The following is an 11,657-nucleotide window of genomic DNA, read 5'->3' as shown; positions in this document are numbered from 1 at the left end:
CATCTGCCTCATCTGATTGCACCAAGTCCAGCAACGACCGTTCCCTCCAGACAACCCGGTGGCGTCGCGCAAGCACCCTGCTCTCTGCTCCCCGCTGCAGCATCTCCTCGCCGGCGTCGGCATCCCCAACACTGAGGCTCTATCTGAAAGCTCAAGGCTAGGGAAGAACCCCGGTGTAATCATTTTATTTTCCCACAACACAATTTATAATGTGATAAAGTAGATAGATGAATCTTTTCTTGGGCATGAACAGAGTGAGGGCAGCTGAAACTTGATTTAGATAAGTTGGACCACGAAGTTTTTGATATGCTTGAATTAGGTATAAAACATGATGGCGCTAACAATTTTTTCTTTGGGGAATCTGTATATTAATTCCAAACAGAATTTTTTAATGTGTGCAGTTCCCGAACAACTGGTTGATGGTTAGAAGTTGGATAAGTTGATGGAGAGATGATTGGCTTGTCAAGGTACCTTAACATAGCGCAAATTCAAATTTGCTTTGTAATTTTCTTTTTGGGTAGCAGGGTTGGGTTTTATTACATTCACTTTTCAGTTTATTTTGAGATGCTTAGGCTACTGAGCTTTGCCACTTTTATGTAAATTAATTTCTTAATTGATATATTCGAACATGGATGTTCCCTACTGTTCTTACTAAAATAATAATACAACCAGGCACGTAAGATTAGAGCTTTGCTACTCTTTACTAGTGCCAAAATGTGTAGCCATCTTATACACAAAACAGAGGCCTGGGATCGCCAGATTCATGTTGATTTGCATGGTAATATGGATATGGAATTATGTATGACAGTATTTTGATTTTGGAGTCTTTTGTTGCCAGCATACAGACCCACGGTAAATTGACTTGTTTGTTATAGAAGTAAGAAAAAATATCATGACGAGAACTAATCTTAAGAGCAAACAACATTCCCAGGTAAGATCAAACTAATTATGAAAAAGATCTGAAACCATAACCAAAAGTAAGAAGTGTCCACCTTTATTTGGTACTCTGGGCACTGAGTGATGGCTTGAAGGAGGCATGGTGTTATACCTCTTGCAATCCAGCGTGCTGCTGCAACCATCCCACAGTGTGCATACCCTAAGACTAACTTGCTGATACCACCCTCATCTAATACTGAGTGGTGAAATGGTACTACAGCACCAGTAACAGCAGTTAGTGTGTCTTTCATGCTATGAGTGCCTCGTATCAAAACAAGAAAGGATTTTGTGCACTCATCACGGAGAATTGTATGAGCTGGCTTTAAAATCTGTAGGAGTAGGAGTTAAGTCAGATTGGAGAAAATAAGGAAGAAATTATGTTCCCATAACCACTACTCCCTATGCCCCTAATTAATGGACAGAACAATAAAATGCTACCAGCACTTACTCACCCCCGCCTTAGGTTCCTCAATGAGAACATCCACTTGTGAAAATCCAGCCAATTCTAGGAAAACTGGGAATGATTTCTTAGAGAAAAGAAAGCATAAATCAATTAGCCGTCGTAGAACAATCAACTCTTCCATGACTTCAGGTCCTTTAAGTTCAATGCAATTGCTTCCAGCATATACACCGGCGACATGTAGATTGCCCTGAAAAGTAACGCCAAGATTACAATGAACCATTTGTTGTACACACTACAAAGGCATGTACGATCTACCAGATAAAATTGCACTCGAGAGTAACCGAGAGAAAGTGCCTGTGCATGAAATAGAATAGTACCATAAGTTCAAACTTAATTTATTGAGTACTTGAGTTACGTGAATAGCACAACTGCTTCACATCCCTCAAATGAAAGGTTACCATAACCATTTTGCGAGTATTCTCAAGAAAGGAAACCCATCTTATCTTCAGAAAACTATTCATATGAAATCTTTTATTTCTTACAATGTTGTGCAATCATTTACTCACTAAGCACTATTATTAACTTCAAGTATCTAATCTGTAGCTAAGGACCTGACCCGTATGCATCGAAGCCCAACCAAGAAAGCCCATGTGATTTACGCTGTCGTGGAAGGATCGAGGTCAAGGTTGGCTCTTTTGGTTTTCAGTTTAGTTGCTTACAATGACTAGCGCCGCACGTTGCTCAGAAGCTCAGATCGTAGACCAATCGATTTTATTCCCTCCCCCTCGTTTGTCCATGGCAAAACCATAGCAGGATCAATCGACTCTTCGCAAGGCGAGAGGACCAAGGAGACATGGACAATTGCTCAGCACCGTCATGCTATGGTACTAGCCCCAGGCCACTTTTCTCTGATCTACTGATCCTGATGTGTCTTGACCAAACACTAGATAAAAGGTAAGTCTTACACATCTTGACACTAGTGGCTAGTACTTCTTTTGATGAATTAAAATCTACTATAGTCTGGTTAATTAGTACTCCAACGATGATTAATTGTGCCAAACTAGATGGATTAATTTTGTTCATCGAGTATAGTCTTTACTACTATTAAAAGCGCGAGTTTAGTGAATCCAATAAATCTTGTCCATCCATCCACCAAAAATAACAACCCAGATCCTTCCAATGATGTGGTGATGAGGTGATGTATCAATCAGTCATAACACCTAATTAGGAAACACCACCATAATTAGGAAATTTTGAAAACAGGCATGGGATCCCCAAACGCCTCCTCCCAACAACTCACACGAGCCGCATGCACTCGTGCCCACCGGCGCCTCGTCGTGCTCGCGGCCCCTGTTGTGCCCGCCTGCAACCACCGGGGTACAGCCGCCTTCTACTCCTCTTCCGCTCCTGCCTGTACCCCAACGGACTCGAGGCCTCAGTCATGCCCGCTGGCGTCCTGCCACGACTGCTCCCGCCACCTTTGTGGCATCTGCGGCTCTGCCGCTGAAGCAGCACAAGGTTGTCGAGGAACAAGTCCGCCTTGCTGCTACAAAGTGTACAGCACAAGTGTTGAAGGAACTACTTCAACGTGTTGCGCTAGATATCACTCTAGAGGCGAGTGTAGGCCAATATGGCAGCAGGAGTTCAACCCAAAACTCTTAGAGCAGAAGATATACTCCAAGATCTCAAATAAGAACACCAAGTTCTATTATAGGTAGTGGGGGTACAGTCTGGTCACAAACTAGAGGTGAGGATCTCTCTTTATAGGCATTCACATCTAACTTCAACTTATAGCTAGAACACTCTAGAAAACATTACTTAAGATACAATATTCCACTCATAGCTAGAAGACTCTAGAAAACAGTAGCTAAAGCTAAGAAAACAAGCAAATACTATACTGGGGTAGAAGTATCTAGAAGTAGTCAAATGGATTTACTTCTGTTTTTATTTTTTATTTATTGTTCCTCATCAGCCGCTCCAGCCGGCGCCCTGAGACGCTCACCGCCTCTGGGTGGCTGCACGCCAGCATCCCGCCAAACTTTTGTCCCAGGTTACGGAATGCACTCAGTCTCAGTTTATACCTATATATGATGTTATGATTATGATTATTCTGTTCCCTTTCTCATATATATTTTGCCTTCTAAATTCCTGGTGAATTTGTACGATTTTATAGCTAGAGCACTCATGAAGGATAAAGAAAGATTAAAAGGGCAGCCTGGTGCACGTAGCTCATGAAGGACAAAGAAAGATCGATTCATATAAACATATATTCAACCTAAACATCTCTGTACAGATTGATTCTTTCTCTTGCTTCTGTTAAAACGTCAATGGTAGTATGCACCAAATGATTTATACCATATTTCGATATTGAATCTGACAAATTAGGAATCCATGTCCTTGCCATGCCATGAGGATTCTATGAATTTTTTAAGTTTCTTGCATATATGTAGTATGGGATGGCTGTTTTGGTTATAAGAACAATTGTTATGCAGGTTTATCTACACTCTTCTCCGCCTGGGAATCATTATGTGCTTGCTGATTTGCTCTGCTCATATTGCCGCCAAAACTGTGAGCGGTCCCTACTTGTCTTGTGTATTAATTGAAAGCATCTAATTACGGAGTTGCAACATGGCAGCTAGCTGCTACTGGTTTATCATAATTCCTCAAAGCCTTTCATGTTATTACAAGAAAGCCAAAGCTTTCATTTTCTAGATATGTCCAGTTTAAATATGAACGATATTTTAAGAAAGGAAATTGTAGTAAGTTTTGAAACAGAATTGTTAGCTCCTAATAATAGTTTACTGAATCCACCAAGTCCCAGTTATATTCTTCGAACTCTATGACCTTAGATGTATTGTAACCTGGTGATAAGGACTATTTTGTCTTTACTTGAAATAAGCATATGATTGTCGTATTTTTCTTGCTATACCAGAAGCTGCAATCACTGCTGATGTACTTCTGAATAGCAATTGTGATGAGGTATAGAGCACTTCAGTTGCTATACTTTCTTAATTTCCCATTTATCTGCTATTTGACTTGTGATGGTTTGATAATTGTCGGACCTTCAGGATTTCCCAGATGATCCAGCTAGGAAATTTGATGAATTCAAGCAGTTTGCGAATCCATCAAATTTTGAGATCTGAATGGGTAGGCCTCTCGGTGGTGGCTGCTCAGGTGAGAGATTATGTGCATTGTAACTCAATTATTATTTTTCTTTTGCCTCTCACGCTTGCAACCAAACAACTGTGTCATTATATTCCCTAAAAGAAACTCTGTAAATGTACTTCGATATGCTTGAAATTAGACACCATTGTACTGTGTAAAATTCTATTGTGTGTAATAGTTTTGCGAAGGTAATTTTTAGAGAATAAGCTTAACAGCCCTGACTTCATAGAAAGCTTAATTTTTTAATGCTGGTAGACCAGCTACATCGCTCAACTTCTGTATGTTCCGTAATTAATCCAGAGTAAGAAGCTTGGAAAGTTGGAAGGCTATCTGCCTGAACAAAATACTACTAGTGAAGCTTTTCCTCCTGTCGATGCTCTGAGAGTTCAAAGAAAAAAATGGCACATTAAAGTACTATGGGGTAAACATTTAGCCAAATGCAAATCAGAGTGCACCTGAATGTTGCTGATTTAGAGCTGCAATATTGTTGACATCTTGGACACAGGATGAAGGTTTTCTTTGATATACCCTTTAATAATGTTAGAAGAAAAAACTCATCAAGCCTTAATCATCATCTGACCACTTAACCATCATTTCTTACCGCATTATGAACTTGTTGCTACGTACAATGGACCCAGATGACCCTAATCCCAACCCTGTTGCTGATCATTTTTCCTAGTTCTGTCCTTGCAGCAATGGACAAAAGCATTGGGTTCCTTTAGCTGATTCAAGACTTCTATTTCTCAGAAAGTTAGGGATGACGAGGGCTACAATACTACAAGTGAACTACAAGTTTGGGATGTTCTGGACTTCTACTTCTCATAAAGTTTTTCTGATGTGCAATTTGGTTTTGGTAGCATAATGGGTTTTACAGATGATGTCAGTACTTCCCCTCATGATTTTATGAATATTGTTGACTTTTTTTTGCAGGGAGAATATTGTTGACTTGGTAGAGCGGCATGTGGCACTCCTGTCTCTCAATGAGACAGAGGAACCAAATAATGCAACCAATAAGGTTCCAGTCGGTCACAATACAATGGACCCTGATACACATCCTTGTACCTTTTAGAGCAACTATAATAGTGGGCTATAAGCCCGCTTACATGACACTTTTGCTTATGTGGAGGAGAGATAAGGAAAAAGGGAAGGAGTGGGCGCTCATGCAAGAGCCAATATCTAACCTTATAGCCAGCCCTATTATGTGAGTAGTTAATCATGCTAGCTCTTGATGACATGGCTCCTTAGAAACAACAACAACAACAACAACAACAAAGCCTTTAGTCCCAAACAAGTTGGGGTAGGCTAGAGGTGAAACCCATAAGATCTCGCAACCAACTCATGGCTCTGGCACATGGATAGCAAGCTTCCACGCACCCCTGTCCATAGCTAGCTCTTTGTCGATACTCCAATCCTTCAGGTCTCTCTTAACGGACTCCTCCCATGTCAAAATCGGTCGACCCCGCCCTCTCTTGACATTCTCCGCACGCTTTAGCCGTCCGCTATGCACTGGAGCTTCTGGAGGCCTGCGCTGAATATGCCCAAACCATCTCAAACGATGTTGGACAAGCTTCTCCTCAATTGGTGCTACCCCAACTCTATCTCGTATATCATCATTCCGGACTCGATCCTTCCTCGTGTGGCCACACATCCATCTCAACATACGCATCTCCGCCACACCTAACTGTTGAACATGTCGCCTTTTAGTCGGCCAACACTCCGCGCCATACAACATTGCGGGTCGAACCGCCGTCCTGTAGAACTTGCCTTTTAGCTTTTGTGGCACTCTCTTGTCACAGAGAATGCCAGAAGCTTGGCGCCACTTCATCCATCCGGCTTTGATTCGATGGTTCACATCTTCATCAATACCCCCATCCTCCTGCAACATTGACCCCAAATACCGAAAGGTGTCCTTCCGAGGTACCACCTGGCCATCAAGGCTAACCTCCTCCTCCTCACAGCTAGTAGTACTGAAACCGCACATCATGTACTCGGTTTTAGTTCTACTAAGCCTAAACCCTTTCGATTCCAAGGTTTGTCTCCATAACTCTAACTTCCTATTTACCCCCGTCCGACTATCGTCAACTAGCACCACATCATCCGCAAAGAGCATACACCATGGGATATCTCCTTGTATACCCCTTGTGACCTCATCCATCACCAATGCAAAAAGATAAGGGCTCAAAGCTGACCCCTGATGCAGTCCTATCTTAATCGGGAAGTCATCGGTGTCGACATCACTTGTTCGAACACTTGTCACAACATTATTGTACATGTCCTTGATGAGGGTAATGTACTTTGCTGGGACTTTGTGTTTCTCCAAGGCCCACCACATGACATTCCGCGGTATCTTATCATAGGCCTTCTCCAAGTCAATGAACACCATATGCAAGTCCTTCTTATGCTCCCTATATCTCTCCATAAGTTGTCGTACCAAGAAAATGGCTTCCATGGTCGACCTCCCAGGCATGAAACCAAACTGATTTTTGGTCACGCTTGTCATTCTTCTTAAGCGGTGCTCAATGACTCTCTCCCATAGCTTCATTGTATGGCTCATCAGCTTAATTCCACGGTAATTAGTACAACTCTGAACATCCCCCTTGTTCTTGAAGATTGGTACTAATATACTCCGTCTCCATTCTTCTGGCATCTTGTTTGCCCGAAAAATGAGGTTGAAAAGCTTGGTTAGCCATACTATCGCTATGTCCCCGAGACCTTTCCACACCTCAATGGGGATACAATCAGGGCCCATCGCCTTGCCTCCTTTCATCCTTTTTAAAGCCTCCTTCACCTCAGACTCCTGGATGCGCCGCACAAAACGCATGCTGGTCTCATCAAAGGAGTCATTCAGTTCAATGGTAGAACTCTCATTCTCCCCATTGAACAGCTTGTCGAAGTACTCCCGCCATCTATGCTTAATCTCTTCGTCCTTCACCAAGAGTTGGCCTGCTCCGTCCTTGATGCATTTGACTTGGCCAATATCCCTCGTCTTCCTCTCCCGGATCTTAGCCATCTTATAGATGTCCCTTTCACCTTCCTTCGTGCCTAACCGTTGGTAGAGGTCCTCATATGCCCGACCCCTTGCTTCACCAACAGCTCGCTTTGCGGCCTTCTTCGCCATCTTGTACTTCTCTATGTTGTCTGCACTCCTATCCAGGTATAGGCGTCTGAAGCAATCTTTCTTCTCTTTAAGCGCCTTCTGGACATCATCATTCCACCACCAGGTATCCTTATCTTCGCTTCTCCTTCCCCTGGACACTCCAAACTCCTCCGAGGCCACCTTACGAATGCAAGTCGCCATCTTCATCCACACATTGTCCGCATCCCCTCCTTCCTCCCAAGGGCCCTCCTTAAATACCCTCTCCTTGAACACCTGAGCTACCTCCCCCTTGAGCTTCCACCACTTCGTTCTAGCGACCTTGGCACGCTTATCCCGCTGGACACGAATCCGAAAGCGGAAGTCAGCAACCACCAGCTTATGCTGGGGTACAACACTCTCCCCAGGTATCACCTTACAGTCTAGGCACGCACGCCTATCTTCTCTTCTCGAGAGGATGAAATCAATCTGGCTAGAGTGTTGGCCACTACTAAAAGTCACCAGATGTGATTCTCTCTTTCTAAAGAGGGTGTTAGCTACAATCATGTTGTAGGCTAGAGCAAAGCTTAAGACATCTTCTCCTTCTTGATTCCTGATGCCATAGCCAAAGCCCCCATGCGCCCCTTCAAAACCTGTGTTAGATGTACCCACGTGGCCATTGAGGTCTCCTCCTATGAAGAGCTTCTCACCAATCGGTACACTCCTAACCATGTCTTCCAAGCCTTCCCAGAACTCCCTCTTGGTGTTCTCATTGTGGCCTACTTGCGGGGCATATGCGCTGATAACATTGAGAACCAAGTCCTCAGCTACCAGCTTGACCAGGATAATCCGGTCCCCACGTCTCCTGACGTCTACCACTCCATACTTGAGGCTCTTGTTGATCAAGATGCCTACGCCATTTCTGTTTGCAGCCGTCCCCGTGTACCACAGCTTGAAGCCGGTATCCTCCACCTCCTTCGCCTTCTGTCCTCTCCATTTGGTTTCTTGGACGCAAAGGATATCAACACCTCTCCTCACTGCTGCATCAACTAGCTCCCGAAGCTTCCCTGTCAGAGACCCTACGTTCCAGCTACCTAAGCGAATCCTCCTAGGCTCGGCTAGCTTCCTTACCCTTCGCACTCGTCGAGTCAAATGCGAAGACCCTTGCTCATTTTCCACTACATCCGGGCGCCGATGTAGCGCGCCACTAAGGATGCGACGACCCGATCCTCGCTCACTTGCCACCGTATCCGGATCAAGATACGGCGCGCCACTTGGGGGGTGACGGCCCGGCCCTTGCCCATTTTCCACCACACCCGGGTTCCGATGTGGCGCGTCGCTGAGAGGGTTACGCCCCAACGAAAATCTTTTGGGTTTCATCTCCATAAGAGTGGCTGAGTTTTTACGTTGGCTCGCCAAGCCTATCACAACCCTCCTCCTTTACCCGGGCTTGGGACCGGCTATGTTGAGACAACATAGGCGGAGTTACATGGCTCCTTAGAAAATCCTTAGAAAATATACCAAACGAGCTTCATACAAAAGAAAATCTATGGATCTACATCCACCAATAATCCTACAAGACACCATTGAATCAATGTAGCCCTAGCCAAATCTAGTTATGTACTCCCTCGGTCCCGAAATACTTGTCGGAGAAATGGATGTATCTAGATGTATTTTAGTTCTAGATACATCCATTTTTATGCATTTTTACGACAATTATTTCCGGACGGAGGGAGTAGTAACCGACAGTGCACATGATGCAAAATCCGTTCTTGTAAGAGACACCACATGTTGGTAGGCTAAACAAATTGTGCATTATCACATTGCATGCAAATTTTTAAAAGTTGCATTTTTGTTGGTGTGCTTAATTTGGTTGACATGTGTGTTTGACATGCACAATTACTAGTGCATATAAGAGAACATATTACTTTTCTGATTAGATGTGTATTTTTACAAACAAAAAAATATGCTTAAGGATGAAAGGGTTATGCATTGATATTTTGTCATGGGGTTCATCCTTCTTTTCAACAACAAAATATCTTTTGCAGGATCTTTATCATCTTCGCCCCCTTCATGTTTGAATCCTGGCTCCACCCCTGGCTTGATAGAGCGCAAGAATAATGATCGGATGCTTGGACTTGGCAGAGAAAAGTACTCCCTCCGTCCGGAAATACTTGTCGAAGAAATGCATAAAAATGAATGTATCTAGAACTAAAATACATCTAGATATATCCAGTCCTCCGACGAGTATTTCCGGACAGAGGGAGTACTCACCAGCAAAACAGAACCATTTACACCGTCTTAATACAGTCCTAGAGTGCATTACACTATACCAAGTCATCACCACTATGGCACGATACAAAGAGAACCCACCGTCTCCAAATCTCCAAAGTTGTGATTTTTATTGCGAGTGCAAAGCAATCAGCATAGAAATCACCCAAGTCTCTACTACGGATAAATTGCTTTGGAGTCGAAGGGGCAAATCTGCCACTGATCAATCGCTAGAAGCCTCTATCCAAATCAAAATCTTACCAACAACGCAGCACGCAACGTTGGAGATGCAATTCGAGCGAAAGGAAACCTTATTACAGATCCAAAACACAAGCTCGCGGTCGCATTAAAAAAACTTAGCCGCGGCATTCCTATTGGGACCGGAGCAAGCAAGCCGGTGGCTGGTTAGCGAGGAGGGCTGTCTGACCTGGCGGCGCATGAGGTACTTGATCCCGAAGGCAAGGTCCCCGATGGGCCACTTCCCGAGCGTCTCCGAGTAGGTGAATCGCAGCGTCTCGGCGAGTGTACCCACCGCCTCCATCCATGTCGCAGGCGGCTGCGATGGCTGCCGCGCCGCGCGTCCCCTCCGCCTTTTCCCTCCTCCGCCCCCGCCGGAGCTACCGGCGGCCTCCTCATGATTCGCCAGCCTCCGGCTCAGCACGAAGTAGAGCAACATGGCCGCGCCCAACGCCGTGGCCATCGTCGCCGTCCCCATGGCGACGGATCCCAACGCGGCGAGGGGGCTTTCCGTCACCCCGTGATCTTTATTCGCTAGGGGCTAACGTGCAAATATTTCTTTCCAGTTTCTTCCCCGCCTTGCGGGATGATGAATTGACGATGGTTGGTTTGGTTTGGTTGTTTTTCTCACTTTTCTTTATGGGCAACGCTGCGCATCGCCGGTTAAAAGATCAGTCGCCTCACGAGCCATTGAATTTAATCTGAGATCTGATAAAAAAAGAATTTAATCTGAGATAATTGCCACATTCAGCTGTCAACTTTGTACTACGGACCATGCTTTCGAACATTTGCAACAGAGTTTATGTTAAGGAACTTTTGCAATATAGGTATATTTGCAGTTTTTATTTGCAACAGAGTTAATGTTGCCGATTTTATTTTTGTCTTCAACTTTATATAGGGGTTATGGAAAAGATTTTTGCAACATCAATGGTGTTGCAGAAACCTTTCTTGCAACATGGAGGATGTTGCAAGAAAAAGAATCATCATCCCTGCCATCGCACCATCGCCCGCGAGCGTCGGAGCTCCTGCCAAGTCGGCTCGCCTTCTCTCCTGCAACCTCGTCGCCATCCTCCTCTTCGACGAGGTGAGAGCATTACGTGTGGTCGATGATCGTCGTGGAGGCAGCTGGCAAAGCCAGCTAGCACGCCCGACCCCGGCTGCAACCTCGCCTCCATCCTCCTCTCCTGCGAGGTGGGCGGTTGCTGGCACTGGTGCCGAAGCTTCAGGCGACGCGCGTCTTTGGTTTGATGTTACGAGGATCTAGATGTCATTGCCTCGCATTTGTCTTCGTCAGTCTGCAATAGACCTATTGTTGCGCTGGTAAAATTGCAACAATGAGCTAGTTGCAAAACAAGTGGTGGTGGCCCATGGGCACGTGTCGTGCAGGGAAGATAGCGGACGCTGGAGCTGCGATCCGTCGGGTGATTACAACATTTCTCCTTTCTATTTTATTACTTAATTAACATCATACCTCTCTCTTTCTTCCTTTTTAATTAATTAAAGAACTTGGGTCCATGAACTCTTTATTTATGAGAGGAAGCTTTGAGGATTGAGAACAGAAATAAAGAGAAA

General features: G+C 44.5%; 1 protein-coding gene across 3 annotated transcripts in view; it reads right to left on the bottom strand.

Moving 5' to 3' along the window:
- Positions 1-10,691, bottom strand: part of LOC123069864 (uncharacterized) — a 23,065-nt gene extending 12,374 nt beyond the window's left edge. The window contains exons 1-3 of one of the 3 annotated variants that reach the window (XM_044492816.1): positions 10,276-10,690; positions 1,389-1,586; positions 993-1,265 (exon numbers count right to left, since the gene is read on the bottom strand). In XM_044492816.1, the coding sequence (XP_044348751.1) occupies positions 993-1,265; positions 1,389-1,586; positions 10,276-10,563 (759 nt within the window). In that variant the 5' untranslated portion in view covers positions 10,564-10,690. Of the gene's footprint in view, positions 1-992; positions 1,266-1,388; positions 1,587-5,685; positions 5,958-10,275 lie in introns of those variants that run through there. The other 2 variants (XM_044492817.1, XM_044492818.1) reach the window with 2 other exon arrangements.
- Positions 10,692-11,657: the final 966 nt, after the last annotated feature.

Source organism: Triticum aestivum, chromosome 3B (genome assembly GCF_018294505.1).
Source record: "Triticum aestivum cultivar Chinese Spring chromosome 3B, IWGSC CS RefSeq v2.1, whole genome shotgun sequence".
Classification (NCBI taxonomy): Eukaryota; Viridiplantae; Streptophyta; class Magnoliopsida; order Poales; family Poaceae; genus Triticum; species Triticum aestivum.
This window is presented reverse-complemented; position numbering and strand designations above follow the sequence as displayed.